This window comes from Netta rufina (assembly GCF_964035555.1).
Source record: "Netta rufina genome assembly, chromosome: 1".
Classification (NCBI taxonomy): domain Eukaryota; kingdom Metazoa; phylum Chordata; class Aves; order Anseriformes; family Anatidae; genus Netta; species Netta rufina.
In genome coordinates this window covers 131,975,480-131,998,930 of record NC_140123.1, presented here as the reverse complement: position 1 = coordinate 131,998,930, position 23,451 = coordinate 131,975,480, and the positions used below count along the sequence as shown (strand labels likewise).

At 39.1% G+C, this 23,451-nt stretch overlaps 1 protein-coding gene across 1 annotated transcript in view; it reads left to right on the top strand.

The window, feature by feature from the left end:
* Positions 1-23,451, top strand: part of ITPR2 (inositol 1,4,5-trisphosphate receptor type 2) — a gene marked incomplete at its 5' end in the record, with an annotated part of 269,840 nt that overhangs the window by 38,884 nt on the left and 207,505 nt on the right. The window contains 7 exons of the mRNA XM_084290744.1: positions 1,950-2,065; positions 3,294-3,380; positions 4,089-4,247; positions 9,927-10,025; positions 10,554-10,637; positions 12,261-12,407; positions 13,612-13,707. Coding sequence (XP_084146870.1) covers positions 1,950-2,065; positions 3,294-3,380; positions 4,089-4,247; positions 9,927-10,025; positions 10,554-10,637; positions 12,261-12,407; positions 13,612-13,707 — 788 coding nt within the window. The remainder of the gene's footprint in view (positions 1-1,949; positions 2,066-3,293; positions 3,381-4,088; positions 4,248-9,926; positions 10,026-10,553; positions 10,638-12,260; positions 12,408-13,611; positions 13,708-23,451) is intronic.

The window sequence follows — 23,451 nt, the reverse complement described above, 5'->3', positions numbered from 1 at the left end:
GTTTGCTTTGATAAAGCTTTGTAACATTTTCTTCTAGGAAAAGCAGCACAGGCCTGTGATTAGGGAGCAGACCAGTCAGGCCTATTGGTGAAATGTCAAGGAAACTTCTACTGCTGGTGGCCTTTCTGTGCACAGATTTTGCTCCTATGGATATTGAAGGAAGATTGACTGCTGTGAAGGGAGGAGGCAATGCAATTGAAGTGGTGATGTGATGATGTGCAATATGTGGCATTTCAGCCAATATATGAGACACTAAATGACAAGTTTGCAGAACCAAAAGCATTGCAGCTTAGGTTGTGTATTGAGAGCCAGCACTGCAGCAGTTAGCTCTGGGGGATGCAGGTGCTGGGAGCAACTTGTGGCACAGTATTACTAGTGGTTTTGGCAGCATTAGCTCTAGATAGCTGTGCTTAGCTGTGCCTGTTTGTACCTGAGAATCCTGCCAAATTTATTTTGCTAAGTAATGCAAGTTCATTTTATATATTTAGTAAGGACACGGCCAATCTTCATGCTAGATTTCCCTCTCCTCTTGTATTGTGTACAGAGGTGTTCCTATTGCGATTTGGTTTCAGTAACTCCTGACAAATTGTGATGGGTTGGATACATTGACCTGAATCTCTTCTTTCCTGCATTGAAAAGTAATTATGTTGAATTGTCAGTGTTTCAGATGAGAATAAGATCTGCCTTCGTATCTAGCATCTTCTATAGAGAGGTGTTATGAGTTTGACACTTGAATTTCCATTCAAGGGTGGAACAGATCTAGGAAACTTTCCTTATCATATGTGATGCACAGGACTTCCCACCTGCTGTTGTGGATGGGAGAGCGTAGTTAGCAACTGCAGATGTAAACTCAGTATAGGAATTAGATGGTGAGTAAACAGCATTGTCAAATAGAAGCCATCTGCTGCTAACCTGACAAGGATTAAAAACTCAGGCTGTGATTTCTGATTAGAACTCCATAGCTCCAACTCCATGTTGGAACCTCACGGATACAAATGCCGTGGGATTGTGTTCTTGCTTGGGTCAGTGTACTCTTATTACTGTTATGATGGCTGCTGTTGTGCGAGTGTATTCTTTAGACATCCCACTAATTTTGTCATTAAATGTGAGTATTGTGACAGGAAATGAAGCAAGAGTAATCCTTCCAAGACCCTGCAGTGAGCACAGTCCTGGCATAAGGCAGTGTGGTAGAGGGCTGCATGGCGGCGGTACCTGGAGAGCAGGCAGGCAGAGGAAAGTCTACAGGGCCGTGCTCTTGCCAGGGCCTGTGAAAACATCTGTCCTCCCACACCATGGCAGAGTGCAATGAAGTTTTGTGTGAGGAGCAGCCAAAGCCTTGGAAAGGACTCTGCTGCAGCGAGGAGCTTTTGACACTCAGCTGTGGTGAGCTGGGTGCTGGGAAGGTGAACATGGAGTTCACTTTCTGTGATGTTGTTGTTTTTACTGCTAGATTTTTTAATCAATCTTAGAGCAGGCACATGCAACAGTGTGTTGACCTTTGTGATAGCTTGCAGCTGAATGTCTGTGTAATCCTTTGTGTTAGCTGTGCCAAAAGGAACAGGGTAACCAGATGTACGACATACAGAAAGTGAGACAACTGTTTCAAGTTTCCAAAGTCTACCTTCAGACAACACATCTGTAAATTTGTGCTGCAGCAAAGAGTACTAACAAAGCTGAAGGCAGTCTAGCATACGGGCAGGCTCCCGGCCATGCAGGGGTTGCAGAGGGGTTTCTCAGGGGGGAGTGTGTGATGCATCAAAGGGTTTTTGGTCAACTCAGATATACCACCCTGTTTATGGTATTCCTTCAACCAAACTGTTTTCTGACTGTGCTTGAACATTGTCATAACCAAGCCATTTCTGGAAAAAGAAAATCAACCAAAGCATACTTAAAAACGAAGGAAGTGTCTTTCAACACTGCTTATGAGTATTTATTTCAATCTTCTACAGACTGCCTTTTCAAGGTGTGTCCTATGAACCGATATTCAGCCCAGAAGCAATACTGGAAAGCCAAACAAGCCAAACAAGGAAACCATACAGAAGCAGCACTGCTGAAGAAACTTCAAGTAAGAGACATCTGTATTTGCAATCTTATCTCAATCTGCAGGCTGTAGAGTAACAATAGAATGAAAAACAATAACAAGTACCTTGGGAACCATCATGATGGGTATTATGCCACAGCAGCAGCCTTCTCCTTTCTTAGCTCTCCTACCTCCTGACTGGCATTTATTGCCCCAGCCCTGGTTTTTGTCTTGCTTTAGGCTGTGGTTTCATTTGGACTAGGGGCTGTGCCTTCGTGCTATCAAGCTTCTGAAAGCCATAATACTTGCTTATAAAGTTAAAAATGGAGTTAATAGAATCAAGAATGGGTCCTGGTTTAAATCATGTGATTATTTTAGAACTCCTTTACAGGAGCTGGGCAGAGGGGTGGACAAAAAGGTGCTGTCCATGCTTCAGTCTGGAAATTCCTCAGAGTTGCAATTGTCTTTGCTTTCAGACTAGATTATTCTTTCAAGAACTGTTTGGGCAGATTGAATGTTGCATCAAAAACAAGACATGCATGTTGAGGAGCAAATCTGTCACTGAAAAAGAGCTGGCCTGATGTTATAATTGGATGCATAAGACTAAGTGAAACAATTCTATCAAATGTGGTTCCTACTGTTTCATGTCCAGTAGAGAGGTTGTTGGTACATCCTGTTAAAAAATGCAATAAAGGCACATGGTGTGTGGCTCAAACTCTACAGAGGAATTGGAGCAAGTTGAAATTTCATTCTGTGGTTGTATTTGACCCAGACAGTCATGGTTGGCCTTACTCTTGCAAAATGTGATCTACTGGTTTTGTTTTATTATACAATATATTAAATACACAATTTATATACGAAGCATTTGTATGTAATTACAAAACAAGTAAAAATAATTTTGACAGGGAGAAGGTATCCATAGGCCCTTCTTTTTCCTCCATTAGAATGATAATAAAGCACCTGGAACTATTTTTCTGGTTTGAAAATGTTTAAAATAGCATGCTTGGTAGGGTGTGTTAGCATGCATTTCAGGTGCGGTCAATAAATTGTGAATGAGTTTCTATTTTGGGTAATAAAAACCAGAATGATGTCAGGTGATTATTGTTCAGAAAATCATGCTGCAGGAAGAGAGGGGCACTAATTTTTTGAGTACAACAGTGCTTACAGGAGGCATTTTTAATATGGTGCTATTTCCTTTTTACACTATCTGTTCCATTAGCTGAATTCAGATATTAGTTTTGTAGAATTTAAAGAAATGGTAATTCTTTTGCAGCATGCAGCAGAACTGGAACAAAAGCAGAATGAAAGTGAGAACAGAAAGCTGTTGGGTGAAATTGTAAAATACAGCAATGTCATACAGGTAAATCTATTAAAATACATCTGCCTTCTCTCAGAGCTGAAAAGGAAACAGTTGTTTCATTTCAAGGGTATGGTGAAAATGAAACTAACCACAGTAATCTGGATTGTCAAAGCTCGGGTAAACAGAACTTGGTAAAGTTTACACTATTGTGTTTTTCTGTCTGAATTAAAGACTACCAGAAGTACTACATATTCATGTTTAAATGATGTGCTACAATATACCTTTTATGTGTAATTTTTGTTGTAGTCTAGAATCTGAATGTAAATATATATCTTTGTATTATTACATATATTATTTATATATTTTCAAGATTTATTTCAAAATCATACTGTAGTGGTGCTGTGCAGTTCCCTTTAAAACACTGAAGTAATTTGTATTTTGTGACATATAAATGAGACAGAAGTTATGTTCTTAAGTGCAGTACAACTTCCTTGTGAAGTTCCTGAACATAATGCTATTATTGATCCTGGCTCTGTCTGTGTAGTACATGTTGTAAAACTGATCAAGGTGTAATTCTGTCAGTCTGTTATATAGCATCTGTTTTCCTAAACTGCAGTATACTTTGGGAAATCTCTTCTAGTTTTATTTTGTCTTCGCGTATGTATGTTATGAAAAATCACTATGGTATGAAATCCCGTGCCTGCTCTTTGACTGAAGGTGGAAAAGGAAAAGCTATACTAATTTTTTAAAATTGTTATTTGTTCACAGCTACTGCACATAAAAAGTAACAAATACCTCACAGTCAATAAGAGATTGCCAGCTCTGCTAGAGAAGAATGCTATGCGGGTGTCTCTGGATGCTGCAGGGAATGAGGGATCCTGGTTTTATATACAGCCATTCTGGAAACTAAGGAGTGAAGGTGACAATGTATGTGGAAATACTGAATGTATAAGAGGGAAAAGGCAGAAAATTTCCAGAGGATGCATGGTTTCTTTGCTACTAGCATAAATTGTTCAGGAAACGAACAAACAAAAAAACAGTAGTTTGGACTATTAGCTTTTATATCTAATTAGAAGTTTTACCAAACTATATGGTCTGGAATCTGAAATGTTGCCACATTCATTTGAGCCTCTGCTGACCTGTGTTTGGGCAGTTTTGCGAAGTCCACCTGTTATATGCTGGTTTACATTAGATGAAACGCATTGGTATATTTTTGTTTTTCCTTTTTTCTTTAAGAGCCTTTAGGGTCTAATTAAACTCTCAAATTCTGGGCAAAGTTCTGTGAACAAGTCAGCAGAGATTGTCTCTAGAAGATATGCAGGTTCCTTTAAATCTATCCCCTCTTAACACAAGAGTGGCTTCTGTGACTAAAATTGGTTTTTGATTTTCAGGTGGGTATTTTCTGGGTAGGTTTCAGTGGGAGTACTGTGTATTGGTAAGAGGAAGAAAGCACGGGAGAGCTCTTTGCTACAGATCTGAGATCTGCACCTTGAGGTCAAAACTCAGTTCTTCATTCAGTCAGCTGTGGCTTGTTTAAGAGCCCACTGTGGAAAATTCACATCTACCTCTGAGAAGGCTACATGGTGGACTTGTATGGTTTTATTTTGGGGACCTGTCTGGGAATGTTTGGCCACTCTCCCTTGTGAAGCACTAAGTGAAAGAGCCCTCACAGAATCACAGACAGGAATGCCTGTTTTCTCATGTATTTTCTTTCTCTCATTAACTTTGTGGTTACCCAGCTCTTGGGATGCTGTCCAGGATGAGTGTGGTTGCTTGCAGTTCCTTTTGGCAATATGTTGTGAGGAGGGGAAGGATTGTATTCCCAGCTAATGGTCAGAGTCCACTGAAGTCATAGTCTTTCCCTGTTATATGTAGCAATCAGAAGGTATGTGAAAACCTCTCCCTTTTCCCCAAGCCTGTTCCAGAAAAAAGGAGCGAGCATGAATAGACCTGTGGGTGCCTCTTCATGGTCTTCCAGCTAGGCAAGAGAAGTATTGTAGATCAAACGTTAAGCTGATAATTCCTTTCCCTCTTTGGAAAGAAAAGAAGTGACTTACTGCTTTAAGGTTTTGGCTTAATTTCTTAGAATACCACCAGTTCAGCGTCTTCTTAATTTTTCACTCCTGGGAAATAAGTGCGTGTCATGCTTTCCAGACTGAAGACCTGGGGTTCTCATAGTGTGATCTGCAAAGCCATCACAAGCCCTTACACTTAGAGCAGAATGATCAAAATGAGGTCTTAAAAGTCATCTTCAGTGTTTTAGAGTTTTGACTTAATTTGACACCAATGTGGACGCATAAGAAATGTGAGGGTTGGGAAGCTGTTTTGCATGGAAAGTTTACATATCACTGTAGCATCACACTCCACAGGTGGATCTCTGCTGATCTCTCTCCTATTTTGTTCCCTATGAGGCCATATTTAGTGGTATCTGTATTAAAAAGGCTGTCTGGGAAACTGTCAGATTTCCTCCTAACTTAACAGCCTATTTTGGAAATTGCCTGCTGCTCATTTTCTGTCACCAGATATGTTCCATTTCAGAGCTGAGAACTCTCAGTTATATTTTACATGGGGAAGTCTTGAGACCCAGGTTTTTCTTCCTCTTTCTAGGCCCAAAGAGATCTTGATAATTTTCTTTGCAAACTTCCACTGCTAAATACTAGACTTCAGTAGCCTTCTCAGAAGTGGTCTGACAGGTTTCCCCTCTCAGACTCATAAAGCAGGCAGGTGCTATTCAGGGGGACAGGAGTAGCAAGCGATGTGAGAGGTCTTTCATTTGCCCCTCACAGGTCAAGAGGGGCTCCAGCCTTGTACCCACCCCTTCCCTCTCAGTCGCTCACAGAGGTGCCTGTTAAAGGACTAGTTTCTGGAGGACACACATAATGAAATACCTGATACCTCATAAGCTGGTGTCACTTTACCAACCCACTAGGTTAGCTTTTAAAGTGTTTAGATTTTATTTATTTGTTACAGTTTTCTTCTTTCTCAGCACAGGGGATTAGCTTGGTATATCAGGCCCTTACTCTGTTTACTCTCTTTAGGAACTTCTCTTTCTCCTTTTTTTTTTTTTTTTTTTCCCCTTCTATTTTCAATTTCTGTGCTATAAAAGGAAATTTCCCAGAGAAAATAAATTTTAGAAAGTTTTTACAGAATCTGTCTCTAGAATGGTAGAAGTGAATGTTGAGTGCTTGGGTGACTGCAACTGTGTCAGGGAACCCAGGCAAGGTAGATCCAAAAGAAAATGAAGTGGTTTTGTGTAGGGGAAACTATGATATAGGAAGTCATGTGAGTGACTTCTCTGGTAAATCATTGTGGCTGTGTAGCGTTGTGAAGTGTTTTAAAAAATATTTTTCTGAGGGGGAAAAAAAAAGAAGAAAAAGGAAAGCTTAGCTTCTACAGCAACTGGTTCGTTATGCAAATAATGAAAAATATTGCAAAAAATTTACAGTAATTGGCATAACTCTGCAATGTTTTTTGCATGTCTCAGTTCTCCTTCAATGGGAGATATGAGAGATTAAGGCCAGAGCAGGTTCCATTTAGGCTGAAAAGCAAGATTTGCAGTGAGAGCAGGATTAGCTTTGTGTGGAATTCATTTTTGCTTGTCTGCCATTTTAGTTGTTTGAAAACTTGATCTTGCAGCATGACAAAGGAATTGTTGGTCTCAGACTTTGGGAATGGCCAGCCATCCATGAGAAAATTCTGCTAATTCTCCCAGTCTTTGATATATGTCAGCAGTATGATTGCCAGATGTGCATATAACACAAAAGTGATGAAGGTGGAGCAGCAGAGCCTTCAGTGTGCCTGGTAACGTACTTGAATAATTAGTCCAAACTGAAATCAGCGCTCCTGCATCTTAACAGCTAATACAGCTCCTGGTGACAGGCAGTCCTTGTGCTGTACCATAACTGCACTAGAGTATTCGGTCCGACTTCTTGGTTACAGGGTAGATGTAGCTGTTAGAGTAATTCTGTGATTGCCTATAAATTCAGTAAATCCACCTAAGTGATGCCAGACCTGATATCCCATCTAGAAGCCAAAGCAGTGGGTTTTGGATGTGGCTCTTCCTAGTTTGTGTGGCCTCACCGCCAAGTCACAGGCAACTAGGGTTGAATAAATTTAGATGAAAGTTGCTGCATCAAAGACTGAAGGACCTTGGAGATTTATCTTGAATTCAAAAGCTGAATGCTCATTGGTTTCAATGTGAAATTCCATCATTCTCTGGAATTTTATTATCTAGACCAGAAAAAACAAGAGTTTTGTCAAATGAATTGGGAATTAAATTCTCAAGAGCTGCGTGTCAGATACACACAGGGTTTCATTTGGGAAGGATTTTTTGGGGATTTCATTTGTATGTCTGAGGAAAGAGTCCAGGCAACCAGTCAAGCTATTAGCTGACTGCTGGTTTGCAGCATGCTATGGCTGGCTGTGCCTATGGGTAGCTAAGGAAAAGAAGAAAGAGCTGGTGTTAATTTTATTTTTTCAGAGCAAAACCTTGGGAATGTGTTGTGTTCTCTTCAATAATCTCCACAAAGAATAATTCTACAGGCAGAAATGTGGGCATGCGTTCACATGATTGTGCTCTGTCTCCATTGCCTTGGGCATGCAGGGACATTAGTTGGAGTCAGAAGTGAACTGGGTGGGGTATTTGGGCATGGGTATTGGATAGGAGGAATTCAAAAGAGCAGACTTGCAGCTTGCCAAAAGCTGCGATGTGTAAGAAAAAAAGGATTCCCTCTTCACTTTGCTTTCATTTTCTATATTGCTAGAGGAGGATGTACAGGAAACTAGCAGTCTTAAACTATCTCTGTCCCTTCCTTCCCTACTGCTAATGGAGGTTAGAAACAAGCAGAAAAAGAAGAAAGTAGAAGAACATGGGATATCTCATTGCTTCCATTGCAACTGACAGAGCTGGCCAGAATTGAGGGCAGGTTACTGATGTGGACTTAAAGCAGGTTAGGAGATTGAGACTGAAACTATGACTGCACATAACAGTTCCTTCTGTGGAGCAGAGTAGCTATGTAGTTCTCCTTTCTACTGGTTGCCTCCATGATAACCACAGGAAGCATTAAAAGATATCTTACCCTTCGTCTGTTTTTATTTTTTTAAATAGGATGCTCAATGATGTGCTGTTCTCTCACTGTTATTATTGTCCAGGTGTACTTTCAATAATTTTGAAGTCCTGATTCCACTTTGCAGGATGCAAGCCTGATGTTTTTTTGATTAATGAATTGTCTGGTCTTAACTTCTTAAAACGGGCTGTAAGTAACATCTGTGTGAAGCATGGCATGCAGGAATGTATTGTATAAGTAAGGTTCTGTAAAGGCACCCTGTCATCATTTTTTTTGGTTCCGTTAGTGAACTTTTCTTATTACTTAGACCAAATAGGATTGTTACATGTAGTCTGAGCATGACGACACTGTCTTTTGCTACCGTTTATTTTAGCTGTGTTTGTAAAGAACAGACAACCTTTTTTTTTCACCCCTGCAATAAGTGGACCAGATTCATCTGCATTGAAGTTACGTAAGTCTGGATTGGGCTCTGATAATCAATGTAGAAAAAACATTTTTATTTACATGTGTCCCAAAAAAGCATGGCTTCTGCAGCATTTCATATAGCAAAAATCACATTTAGCCACTTCTTGTCTTTGTGTGTGTGCACTTAAAATTGCTGGGAACAGCATAAGCAAATCAGGACCAATGCCAACCAATCTGTGTGTATTGATTTTTTTCCCCCCCTCCTAGGTGTGAGCTGAATTCTTCATATGCACATCTCAAGCGCTTTTTAGGTCAGAGACATTTTCTTATATTTCTTCTCCTTGTCTATATAACTAAATAATTCCAAGGGCACAGGAATTTGCTTGCAAGGAGTCTAGGACTTCATCTTGTAGAGTGAAGATCTCTCAGCTGCTGTATCCAGTACCTGTGCTGAGCACCAAACATCATTTAGGGAGTAACAGGAAAGGGGATAGAGTGTGTTCACCTCTCTCTGAATTTCCAGTGGTCTATGTTCCTTACTAGTTTGCAGTTCTATAGTCTGAATCAGAGAACTCCTGAGCCTGTCCTGACGTTTGCCAGAAGATGGCATACAAAATGAGGAGTCATTGGGCTAAAAAAGCCTTTTCACAGGCAATTTCTTAAGGCTTTTGTGAAATGAAAAACATTGATGGAAGATGCTGGTTGACAGCAACAGAGGGAAAACAATCCTGTCTGACTACAGGTTGTTTTCTGAGTTTTCTCTGCATTTTGGCTAGGAGTATATATGGGATAAATAGTCCTTAATGCAAATTGTAGATTAACTGATCTGCTCCTGGAATTCATAGGTTCCATATATCTATTTCATGATCTTGAGTTTCTGCTGAACTGGGTGACATGCTTACTGAGAATGCAAGGACTCATTAGTGTCAAGTTTCAAACCCAAGCAATTGCAGAGGCGCGCATGAACAGAACTGGCCAATAAAGAGATTCCATGTGTGTGTGAATTGTCTGCAGATAAGTTCACCAAGTGCCATTCCTAGAGCATGCATTTGAGTCACTTTTAAAAAATGCAACATTACTTCATTTTATTGGATAATTACATAGGTCAAAATTACATTTTATTTCTGACTTCCAGGTTGTTGTGGGAGATAAAGTTGTACTGATGCCAGTCAATGCAGGGCAGCCTCTGCATGCTAGCAACATTGAACTTCTAGATAACCCTGGCTGCAAAGAGGTGAGTTCATTGGGGGACAGGTAATTGTCAATCTGAGATGTATTATGCCCTGTGGTATAATACCAGAACCCCAGCATAGGCTCAGTACCAGTATTAAACATTGGTTCCAGCTTGGCCTCAAAAAAAAAAAAAAAAAAGATGAAATGTACTTATTCTTGGCACAAATTTTCCTGTCTCTGAGAGTTTCGTTTGGTTTGTATGAGTTTCTGAAATGCTCACTGGTATGAGCAAGAGTAAGTCCTCCTCCAGAAGCTATTTAGGTTGTCTTTGGGTGATTGTAAATAGACAGAATAGCATTTTGCCCACTGAATCTTCTCCAACATCGACATCATTATGAAGTATTGAGAGCTTCAGGATCCATGTTTGGTACTGTATGTGTCTGTAACTAAGCCATATTCCCTGCTACCCTGAGAGTGGTGTGTTCTTCTAGAAGAATAGAATGCTTTTTTTATAAAAAAAAAAAAAAAAAAAAAAAAAGACCAAACCCAACCAACCCTTATAATTCTCCAATTGTGTTTTTTCTCAAAGGTAAATGCTGTCAACTGTAACACAAGCTGGAAAATAACTTTGTTCATGAAGTTCAGTAGTTACCGAGACGATGTACTGAAAGGAGTAAGTATAATATATTGTTATTATTTTTGAATTTCAGAAATCATACCTTATTTGACTGTATAGAAATATTAGTTCTCCAGTAAATAAAAGAAAACTGAGAACTTCATGGAACCATCAAAGATCCCTTACTACTGTCCTACACGAGCCAGAGTATTTTTCCTTTGTGTTGCTATCTTACCCAGTGGAATTGTCTGGATCATGCGAACTTCCAGCCTCTTCCCCCTTCCAGGGACAACTGAGGATCCTTGAGAAACGATGAAGTTCAAGCCCAGAATGATGAGTGCTCTGTACAGAATAGCTGTGATGTTTTAGTTCAGGCCAAGATGCTAAAAGCAGGTATAACAAGGTACAGAAGGGAGTGAAGTATGAAAGATGACAATAGCTGTAATAAGACAATATAGCTTTATAAGCTGATGGATTGCACAGCTTTGTGTCTCCAGATCACTTACATTTTCATTTGGAATAAATAAATTTCATTTATTCTCGCTTGTACCTTAGTAAGTCATTAACAGCTGGCTGTTTTGGGTAGGTGTTGAGGGTATCACTAGGTTTTGAGGAAGAATTTGAAAGGGTGTATCTGTGTAGACCTATTTGGGCATAGTGCTTCAAGCTCTGGGGAGATGTAGAATGAAACAAAAATGATGCCAATGGAATAGAGAGGGGATATCAGTTTTGATTGCAGAGAAAAAAAAAAAAGATGAAAAGATAATATTAGAGAAGAGCAAAGCAATAGGAGCTTTATAGATAGCGAATGGGATAAAGGGGATAATTGTGAATACCTTACATTTGCTCCGTAGGAAAGGAAGGGCCATGGCAAACGTCTACATGAGGGGCAAGACGAAGCAAGAAGTTCTTGCTGCATTTTTTTTGAGAAGATGAGGCTGGGAGAGGAACTGAATATGAGTTGAGAAGGGAGAAGGTGCTGTGGAGTAGTGTGAGTTTGAGAGAACCTGGATGTCCAGGACCAAGAGAGACAGAGGTTCAAAACTGGGAGCCTGACTTGTGACAGGGAAGCCTGAGAAGAGGCTGGAGTTGGGGAATGAGTCGTGGAAAGTCTGAGTGGATGAAGGAAGGTGACAGAGGAGGCTTTGAGATTTCTTGAGCCTACCAAAGCATATGGTACTAATGCCCCTGTCAGAACAGGTCTAGTGAGGGTTAGTGAGGTTTGGCTCTCTAGTATAGAATGTATTACAGGAACAATGAAAGGAACTATGAGCTATGGTGTATAGCTGTACTGTGCCTTCACAGAAAGCTGGTTTCCCTAAATATCGCTAAAGATAGATCATAAACGAAAAACCCATTTAGTAAAGTTAGCTAAAATTAAAAATCACCTTTGGGTTAACTGTTACATGCTATTTGTTATAGTGCTCTGAATCAAGTTTTATTTTCATAAAAGCACATGGATGTCATGCAGGAATGAGTTACTGCATTTTATACTAGATTTCCAGACTCAGTGTTGAGGTTATATATTCTGCACTTGGTACCTGCTCTGGCAACAGGAAACTAATAAACATTTTCTTAGCATTAACTATGATGGCATCACTGAAGCTAGTACAGATATAGAGGATGAGTCCAGCAGCTTTCCATACCACTTAATAATGCTTCTTTTTCGTATCACTTTAGGGAGATGTTGTTAGGTTGTTTCATGCAGAACAAGAGAAGTTTCTGACCTGTGACGAATATGAGAAGAAACAACATATTTTCCTTCGTACTACATTGCGTCAGTCAGCTACCTCTGCAACAAGTTCTAAGGCACTGTGGGAAATAGAGGTACTTTTTTGCTTTTTATAAATATTTTAGTACACGAAGGCCAGGATTCAGTGAAAATACTTAACCACAACATGAATCATTTATAGCCTTTTGATATCGTCATACATCTCTCCGTATCTATTACTATTTTATGACGTTTGTGTAGGATGTACACTGAAGAGATGCTTTATTGCTGTGAGCGTGTGGAGAGAGGATGTTTTCTTACTATATTTAGCTGTACTGAAATGACGAAGGGTCAAATTCAGACCTGATGTAAATGGTGCAATTTTTCAAAGCCAATAGAATTACGTTCACATATCCTGAGTTCTGAGTGCTTATATTTGAGTTCATGTGCAGTATAGAAAATTGAAATTGATGACTGACAACAAATCTCATAAACATGAATGAGTCTATTCTTCTGCAACAGGGCACATCAACATCTGTTTAGTTAGGCTGAATAAGGTTGTCTTTGAATGGGTGTGATTTTCAGATGTTTAGCAGATACATTATTGTTTAACTGAGGAACATTAGAAACTGGTATGTCTTGAGCTCTTGCCATTATAGTAATGTAACTCCTGTGTCCAAAAGTTCTTAGGTGTTGAACTAATTTTGTGCATTTAAAACAAAGAGCTCCTCACTCAGGCAAATGGTAAGTTTTGCCTTCATTTTTTAGTAAGAACTATATTAAATATGCAGAGTATATTGTACTTACAGTTATTTTAGATTACTTTACCCCTTATGAGAGACAGGGACTGGTGGATTTGAAGATAGCAAATGACCTACAGGTCAGTCAAATTTTTAAAGAAGTAACTTGGGGTATTTAAATTGATATGGAGATATTTAATCACTTGAAAGAAAATTTATCAGAAGTCCCCAGTGTTATCAAAAATGGAGCTGGTATAAACGGTTAAACACTGTAAGAGTTGGAGTTTTGCTTTTAAGTAGTACTTTAGTTATTTAAAGCAAAATTTGGCTCATCATGTTTGCAGTAAGTAGATGAATGAAAATCTGGAAAGTAAGATGAGTCATTTTTCTGGCACCTAGTGAAAAATAAATGTAATGAGTTGTTATCTCTGGTGGGCTTAGTGTGAACACAGAACTCCTTTTTTGTGTTAGACTGTTTGTAATTATGTAGTTTACATATTTTTATTTGGAATGAGCTGTAAGAAATGACGGTGATCCAAGTATGCTCTTGAGAAGCATTAAAAATCTGTACTTCTTACAGGTTGTCCATCATGATCCTTGCCGGGGAGGGGCAGGACAGTGGAACAGCTTGTTTAGATTTAAGCATTTGGCAACTGGAAACTACTTAGCTGCAGAGGTAAGAATGTCAATTAAACAAGGGATTGTCCTACTAATTCAGAACCACTGAATAGGTCCAGAACCATTCGTAGTTCCACAATGTAGGTCTCTGAAAAGATCCCACACAAGGTCTGGATGTGGACAACAGGATGTGCAGTGCTGTGTCACTCTGTATAGCTGTATTCAAGGGTTGCAAGGACAATTTTCTGAGCTACAGTACACTGGTAGGTGAGTTCAAGACAACATCTAACCTTAATTTCAACTGTGCTGTTGAATCTTTAATCTACTGTTTGTTGTCATGGTGCTAAGGCAGTCATCACTGTTGCATACGCATTTATGTTTAAAATCGTTGGATTCATTTCTTCCTCTGCCCTTGTTTGCCCTTGATTTTTGGAGTGCTGTTGTGCTCACTCAACTATTCTTCTTTGCTGGCTCAGACAACCACGTAGAAATTAAAGCTTTTAAGAGTGGAACTGAATGTAATCATTGAGCCTGATCAGAGAAGTGCAGACACTCTAGACTACTGTAATTCAGTCATCATTCCTTTTTCTCTTGCAGGCTCTAGACTTCTTGAAAAAATATTTCTGTTGTATGGATCTCACTGTGTTGGTCTCTTCAAACCAGCATGTAGCCCAAGGCATCTTTGTGATCTGTAGAAACTTGGGAAAAAAACCTGTCCCGTGTTATGTCATGACTTTTGGTGTCATTCTAGTGTGCTGTGATTCATGTGTTCTGCAGTCTTTTGACTAAAAATAGGAACTAAAAAAGTTTTGAAGAAACTTTTGCCCCATTTGAGGGAATAGGAGGTCCAGGAAGAGGAGGAGATCTTCCAGATTTTCTGATTATTATTTGGTACTTTATGTAAAGGCAAAATAGTGTTGTGACTCCCCAAAACAGCAGCGTAATATTCATAATATTTTTTAGGACACATATTTGTCCTTAAAGATAAGTAAGGCTTTTGACAGGCTGGAAGAGAGCAGATAGTACTGAGTTTATGAAATGGGAGAGCCTTGGATTTTTCTGTGGTTGCAAGAAGCCATGAACTTTTAAAGTTCTATCTAATCCATATTAAGTGTGGCCTATATTAAAGCTGTATCAGTGGAATTAAAAGTATTTTTTTCTACTGATTTATGCAAGTGTGTGCAGGATTGTCTCTGACTTATGCTTGCAAATATGAGTGTAAAAATTTAAAACTACAAGAGCCAGTTGTAAAACATGGTAATTAGGGAACCCCTCAAAAAAGGGCTTCTTCTAACTGGATTGAGTTAAATTTGCAGCAGTGCAACTTCTGTATGTAGAGAAGTCCTTCATATTCCCAGGTGCTGCTTTCACTTTCCAGCTCCTGTCACAGCCTGCATTTATTTCAGAGTCAGGGCAAACAGGGGCTATTGAGCCTTTAATTACTTCTAATTATTTCAAAGCCAGTATCAAAACATAAACAGTGGAGCACCAGGAGAGATGCTTACGGTGTTTTCCATCTAAGACTGAATGTAATTTGGATTGTTTCATTGATTTTGGTAGTCACTCACAGTGTAAGTTAAAAATGTAATGATCTCACTCTGAGTGAGCGAAGAGCATCCTCCCTGTAAAGGCAGTGGGCCAGCATGCCTTTACAGCTCTGCCTTGTGCTGCTGCCTCCATACTGCAGCAATATTCTGGTTTGGCTGAAGCCAGCTTGCTTTATTGTGCATTTAATATTGGTTAATTATAGCAAATTTTCAAGTAGCAACTAGTACTCCCAGTTCCATTTTTTTTTTTAACTTTGATTACAGTAAGAGATGCTCCTACTAGAAAGATTTTATTCAGACTGGCTAGTCTGGTCGAGAGTCAGAAGAGGCACTTTTTCTCTGCTGTGCCCTCTCTGCGCTCAAGCATGCTGACTAATGGGTTTCCTTTTCCTACACCATATCTGCTCAGGGATTTTCAGGAGAAAAGTCTTGAGGTGAAGAGCTGTTGCACTTCACTGAATGCAGAACCTAAGCCTAGGACCTCTCTACCACTGGAAAAGAAATCCCATCAGGAAGACTTGTAAAGTGAAGAGTACAATTGGTGCAGTAGAGTGAGAACTGGAAAAGCATTTGGGCTGAACAGAGGTGAAATGCTGTGACTGGAGAGCAGCATTAGTTACTGTATCTGTGAAGTGCAAAATACCTGCTGGTGGAGATATTAAAGGTAATGCTGTAATAAAAACCTGTGAACTGTATTTTACACAGTTTACGTGTTAGGTACAACGTACCGCCTAGACATCCATGTCAAAATTTACGAAGAGGCAGGCAGACACCAAATGTGCGTGAGCTAACTTTAAAACATTTAGACAAAGCTTACTGAACACTTATCTGTACTCTTGCAGCACAGCATGATTACTAATGGATTATCAACAGCGTCACACGTTGCCATGACTTGGTTTTGTTTAAGCTTCCACGATAAAGATATCTAGAGTGAAATAAGTACAAATAAGTAAACAAAATTCATGATTTTTTTTTAAGTATTCTGCTGTTGGCTAATGATAAAATTTGTGCTGCAGTTTGAGCTATTGTAAATCAGGATTTATCACCTTTTTATAACCAGCATTTCCTTACCTCATCTTTCTGTAAACCAGATTGATGTGTACTGCAAAATTCTGCAGCAGAATCTTGAATGGGTCAAGTCTTAGACAATGAGCAGAAGTGTCTGTCACCAGGGTGTTTCCTTTGGCTCCTCTGAAGTTAGGCCTTGTACCTTATGTCTGTAGTGCTGTGCCTTCCCTTCTTCTCGAAGTCTTCCTATACCAGATTAAACTGATCAGCTTAATTTGTGGCTCAGTGGGTCTGACCCATGTAATGAAAGGATGTCATTGCAGCTTGTTAAGGCCAGGGGATAATCTGGGAACTAAGAAAGACCAAGATGCTTGCTGCAGCAATTCAGAAATTTCCAACTGATAAACGGAAAGGTGTTTAAATATTACAGTGATTAGTTTAAAAGAAAATTAATTTTCAATATTGCTGTTCAGTGAACAAAACATGTGAGTGCTTGTAAATGTAATTCTTGTAAACTTGAAAGAAAGAAGTGAGGATGTGCAAGTCCTAAACTACAGATTCCTAAGAATCACAGTCTGTCACCCAGTTTTAGGTACCTTCTAAAAGACGAAGCGTCCTTTGATACCTCTGAGTTCTGATGCAGTTTCAACTTGTACCTTTATTCCTCTTTCCACATGGCGTTAATTAGGCTGATTTTCATTAACACACTTTGACATTTCATAAGACCCATTAATACCATAAAGCAACTTAGACCCTACTACTGTGGCTGTGGCTAAGTCACTCTGAAGGACCCCTGCTGAAGGAGACCCAGCAGTGGGCATTTGCTGATTACACATAGCTGCATCGTCATTCCACTACTATTATGTACAGCCTTTGATATGCTCTGACACATCAGATGCATGTATGCTCTCAGCCTGTTATTTAAGACATGGGATGGCCATGCTGAAGAAAGCGTTTCATGTTTTGTGGTAAGACTTTAGACATCTGGAATCTAGTAGGTGGTAATGTCTCCTCTGTTTCTGGTGTTTGGAAATCTGAAACCACTGGCTCAGACATTCCCAAAACATTGAAATCATAAAAAGGCAGAACTAATTATTCAGCTGGAAAATTAGGAAGAGAAGTTTTCCTCTGCTTGTTCTTTGGAGATAGTGGGAGTTCTGCTGTTAATGTCAGAAGGGCTTGATTTCACTGAAAGCGTTGAGCCAGATCCTTAGTGGAAGATTTAGATACTAAGACACCAGTTAAGGTCCGGGCTGCCGAGTTTGTTTTTCATCTTCACCAAGTCAGTGGTCTTTTAGAAAAAAGTCTATAGAAGATTCTTTTTTTAGCCCTGGTTACAACAAAATGACCCAAGTTATTTTGAAGTTTTATATTTATAAAGAGCCACTGTACTGTTAGGTGAAAACTGAATGTTTCAAAATAATGAAGACTTTCCCAAAATTTTTAACATGCATGTACCACGTGTAGAATGTACCCAAGTCAGTCTGCATGTGTGTGGCAATGAGCTGTAATTTGCTTGAACAGCCTTTCAAATTCTGCAGGTTGGGACCACGCAGCTGTGCCTTTCTCATGACCACACATAACCTTTTCAATATTCTAATTGCCTGGATAAAAGTCTCTTTGAACTGAGTGCCAGCTTATTGATTGTGCTAAACCAGAATATGCACCTTTAATATTGTTCTCCATGTGTGCACCAGCTCCAGTTCTATCATTTCTAAACTGAATAAGTTATAACTATTAACACTTGCTGAGTGCAGATGTTAAACAGAAATGTGTGTGTCCATGCATACATGCACACACAAGAAATGCATAAATGGGTAAGTGTAATTTTATGTTTAACTTCTCTGGTGAGATGGGTGTTGCTGAAATACTCATGAAATACATGTGTAAGTATCAAATCACATGTTAATCTCAGGTATTTCAGCAGATAATGGGTAAACCGTACATTGCTTGTGGAACATGGTGAACATGTACATAATCATAGACAATGCAGAACTTTTAAGGAAAAATCTGTAATAATTCTTTTTTACTTAGCTTGGATAGACTAAGACTAGACTAATATACCATATAACATATTAGGTACCTTGGCAAGATACAGCAGCGAATCTGATGAGGTAATTGTCTTTAACATGGGATTAATTACGTTATACTAAAGGAATTAAGATGATGCAGATAAGGTGGCAGCCTTAATGTTTACCTTCTATCACTGTATAAAATTGTGGCCATAAACAAGTGTTTAAATTGTTACTGTGTCTTCCAAGAAGGTGCATGGAGTACTGGTGTTTGGAGCACGTTGCTATAACGTTGAGCTGTCTCAGCTGATGCTTTGTAAAATCTAATCTATACCTGAAGTTCTTCTAGATTAAAGAGAGAAGACTGAGAACAGACTGGCCACTGTGATAGGTTGAAGCAATAAGCTCAGAGGTAATGGCAGAACCAAACATACTTTTCCTTACTTGCAGCGTGGTTCGTTTGCTAAACCAAATTGTTGCTCATACAAAGAACCTCATTCAGAAAATCTCTCAGGAGTAGCCTTGTCTTTGAAGTTAGTGGAATGTGAGCATTTATGTGCTCAAGTGTCAAGGGTCTTTCAAATACCGATGAGATGGGTTTGGCTTTTCTCTGGAAGTTTTCAGCTGTGCAGCCACTCCTGCAACTTCTTTGAACACTGTAGAACTGAAGCTCAATGAAACTTTTGACTTTTGCATGTGAATACGCTTCTGAACAGCTTGTATAGGATAATGGGTCTGGCAAGGTCTTTGACACTTATTCTGGTGATGAAGGAGTCACAGAGCTAAACCTGTCCTCTAGCTAGCTGCTTTTGACAAAGGTAGCAATCATCTGATGGGTGTCTCAGATGCATGCCCACTGGAAAACTCATCTCACTTTCTTACTGGGTTTGCTTGCTTCTTCCTGCAAGAGTGAAGTTGCAGGGTTTAAGCCATAAAATGTATCAAGACTGACTAGAGTTTTGTTCTAAGCTTTTCTTTTCTTTTTTTTTTTTTTTCTTTCCCTAAATCCCATATGAAACACACACACTTTCAGCTTTGGGGCATTTTAGGACTAGATGCTCAATGCAGTTTTTTTTTTTTGAATGCAGGAATGATTAAAGCCAGTTTGCCTGAGAAGTACTGGGTTACATATGCATGAGATGAAATGACAATTATATGAATATTCTAAATTGAATAGGAAGTCCAATCCAAACCACCAGAGATGTAGTTCAGTGATAAGAGCACTTCAGTGACAATGTAGGCTTGTGGAAATACCACGTTTCTGCAGGTATTTGATTGTGGTCTCATGACACATTATGCTATCCCTGAGGTTGTGTTGGCACAGACTGGGGTGAGATGGGGAGGGAATAGACAGTGCTGTAGGTTGGATCACTGAGCTAAGACATGGGGGCACAAGTGTTTTAGGTAGGTTAGTGGGAACTCCTAGCATCAAAGCTAGCATTAAAGGTCCTGCCTTGTGGGACTGTGAGCTGGATTTCACCTTCCTGTAGCGTAAGGTACTTGCTGAGAACTGTTGAATAAATGATCTATTAAAGCTCTTTGTGTGCCTCTTGTCTTTCCTGAATAATTTCTTCATGTATCATGTCACTCTACATTTCATTCTCTTAAATGTATTTCTGTCTTATATCTCCCTCGGTGTTAAAAATCTTAGCTTGCCATGTGATTTATATCATTATAATATGCATTTATCTGGGTAGACAAAGCCAAACTATTTGTAATAAATTTAATCCTGTTGTAATAATCACTTGATTTGGGTCATGGTGAAGATAGCCAAGACATGTTCAAGTTAATACTAATAAAAAATAATCATTTCTTGCCTTCTGACCAGCACATAGTAAAGAAGTGGAACTTGCTGCCACAAGAATTGAAAACAAAGCACTTAATGAGATTTTCAGAAAGATTTGTATGAGTAATAGCTTCCTCAGCATTAGCTAAGATGGAAAAAAAAAAAATGTGAAAGGGAAATCAGTTCTTAAACTGGAGGCTGTACACCAGGATTAACTCCATGGAGCCTCGGAGAAACTTTCTCTGTAGTTTTAGGGACTTTTTTCTTTCATCTTCTTAAACAGTGGTGGAAAATGAGTTACTGCATAGGATTTTTATTTTTATTTTTTAAATGCAACTGAGATTAAATGTGTGAAGGCCATAAGTTAGGCCTTTTGATACCTAAGTTTTGGAGATTGGAGTACTGGCAGGTATTTTGTGTTCAGGAAGCAAAAAGGATTTGCCAGTGGTATTTTTTTAGGGTGGCATGGAGGCAAGCAGTAATACAGCTAGTGTAAAGGAGAAAAGCACAGTGGTAAATTTAGTGTCATTCCTTCTGCCTTTAGAAACGGTAAGGAAAATAACTGGATAAAAATGGGCTTTTAACAGATGTGCATGTACCTTTTGCTCAATGGTAACAGTTTGCAAACTACAGAAGGTACCAGGAGATGGCAGCATCCACCAAGGCCTTCATGCATCTGCTCACGTTTAGTTTGTTGGTACTGTGGGACCTCCTTACCTGGAGATTGCTTCAAAATCTTCCTTTGGAGTCTTTTTTTCCCCAAAGTCTTTGTTAAATGTTAATAGAGTATACAGATAATTCCATTTTGTTGGGCTCAGTGATTAAAGGGTCTTGTAAGAAAAAGGCACGTGAAGGTGAACTCAACACTGTGAGCCCTATTTATGCTTCTCACTGTCTCGTAGGAGGCACGTGGTTTTGTTTTAAAGCTCTGTAAGGACTGCAGAATAATTTACAGTTATGTGTGAAGAGATGGAAGAGATCCAGAGACTAAAGGAAGAGAAGAGATTACTGATTTACAGGGCCAGTTTAACCTGACTTGAACGTGGCTTGTTGAAGTGACAAAGTTAGAATCTGTTAATTTAGCAACACCAGGGCCAGGTTTACAAAGGTTTTTAAGAACATGGGGGATGCAGCTCAATTTCTTGGCTCAACTTGTTTCAAGCATGCTGGAAGTTAGGAACAGCGTTCATTTGCATGTTGTCAGTGTGCATATACCTTCAGAAATCCAGATCTTTGAGGAAGGGTTTTTCTTCTGGCATACTGGTTTTGCAGTGGTGGTCTGTGAGCCTGTGTTCAGCTAGACCTTTTGGGTCCTGTGTGGAGTTGGCTGCATTTGAGCAGTGTTTTTATGGGTGATCTGAGCTGTAGGAGAAGAAGTAGGAAGACACAAACACAGCACTTGTCATTTAGTCATTATAAGGACTGTTTCTGTTATTAAAAATACAACATCTGCTGGTATTGCATTTTGATGTGTTCCAAAACAGTAAATGTAGACACTTCTGTTCTATATTGCATTTTATTTCCTTATTATTTCAGGGTAACTTGAGAAGATTTTATTAAATTATATTAGTGCCTCTTTTTCTTTATTTTTGGTGCTTGATGAAGGTTTGTAAGGCTTTTTTTTTTTTTTTTTTTTTTAAACTCTAACAGTTTCAGTGATGTCCAATTCAGTCATTTGTAGTTATTTCTGGGAGGGCCACTGAAAGTCACAGGGAATATTAATATTTAGAACATAACCCTTGAAGAGATGAGGATTTATTTTTTTTTTAATACCAAAACATAGGCCTGCCGTTGCTTATACAGCAACTAAAAATGCCTTCAAGATGACTTATCCTTTAATCTTAGAACAAGAGTGAGCAGTTGGCTCAGGAAGGTGTCGGAGCCTATTCTCATTCCTGTTTTTGACAAGCAGATAGTTTAGTCTCAGCGGGGTTCCCTTGCAAAGTACCTGTGGCCACTTAAGTTGGCAGCATGGGGCACCTGAAGCCAAATGAAGGATTCATGTCTCTGAGCCCTACCTGGAAACTCATCTGATCTGCTAAGACAGGGCTTGTAAGCAAAACAGCAGCAAAATGCAATCCTAAAATTTTGAGATCTTAAAACTTTCCTCAGATTATGATTGTCAGGAATTTAGCACCAGATGCTGTGGCAGTACTGAATGAAGTTTATCTAGGTAGAGTTACAGCTGCTCTTTCTCCAGCAAGTTAATAAGATGGCAAGAGTTTTTGAATACCACTGAAGTCTTTGAAATTATGTGAAAGTCCGTTTGGATTTATTGAAAACTATTCAGTCTGACATAGCAAAGAACCAAGCAAGCCTAATGAAGATGAAAGATTTGAAAAGTTGACTGTTGTGGTGGCTTTTTTTTCCTTAAGCATTGACCTTGTTGGTTGGGTAACAAATAGGCTGAGTGTTAATGGGCTGGCTATGGAATGGAAGCTATTTTTATGTGTTTAATTAGAACCTTTAATTCTTTGTTTAATGCTGTTTTTAGTCAAGTTATTAAAATGCTCTTTTAGCTGAAATTTGGCAGTCTGATTCCTTCATTGAAGAGATTTTAAATATCCTTTACCTAGTCATAGTCAACAAAATTCGATTAAAATAAGCGTGAGTATTTTTTTCCCAAACTCCCCTCTCACCTAAGTAAATGAGAGTCCAAAAATAGGCTGTTTGAGTACTTCCCTTGCATCTCTGTCTAGGAAAGAAGCATTTAATATTAATGTGAAATTCCAAACTGTTTGCCTACAGTATAGACTGAGACTTAAAATTCACTTGTTGGACTGTAAAGCATATTTTGCTTTGTGTCGATGCAAAACAAACAAACTATAAGAAAAACCTAGAGCAGTGTATTAGCGAGAAGTTGTTCTACTCAATAGTGAAAACTCAGAGGAGATAATGCAACATGAAATCTTACGTATTTAAAACTTTAAGGAATAATTTTGACTGCCTTTAGTGATCAGTAGAGTTAAAAGAGCCTGGGACTTACGGCACTCGATCTAACAGGATAGATACCTCTTAGGATTAGCAGGGCACTTATATTTTCTGAACACCAACTACCAGAAATAACACACGAACACATATTTGCAAGTTGATACTTCCTCCTATGCAAACTTTACAAGAGAAAGATTGTTGTGAGGGCAGTAGGCAAAAATTCAGGAATTTGATTCCTTGCTCTTCTACAAACCTCCAAATAATTTTAACTAGAAATGGTTAAACACATTGTGTACATCTGTTTTCCAACTGTTAAAGCTGGCTTTTGTTATGTGGTTGTCAAACACATTGGGGACCTCCTGCTGCTCCCACAGTATGAGTATATTGGTGTATATATGCATTCATACATCTTCTCTTAAGTGCTACCATGGACAAAGGCAGAACCTGAAATCTATCTGAGATACAAGTTTTTACATACCCAGGGGGACCATCTCCAACTATGAATCCAGCCTTCAGGC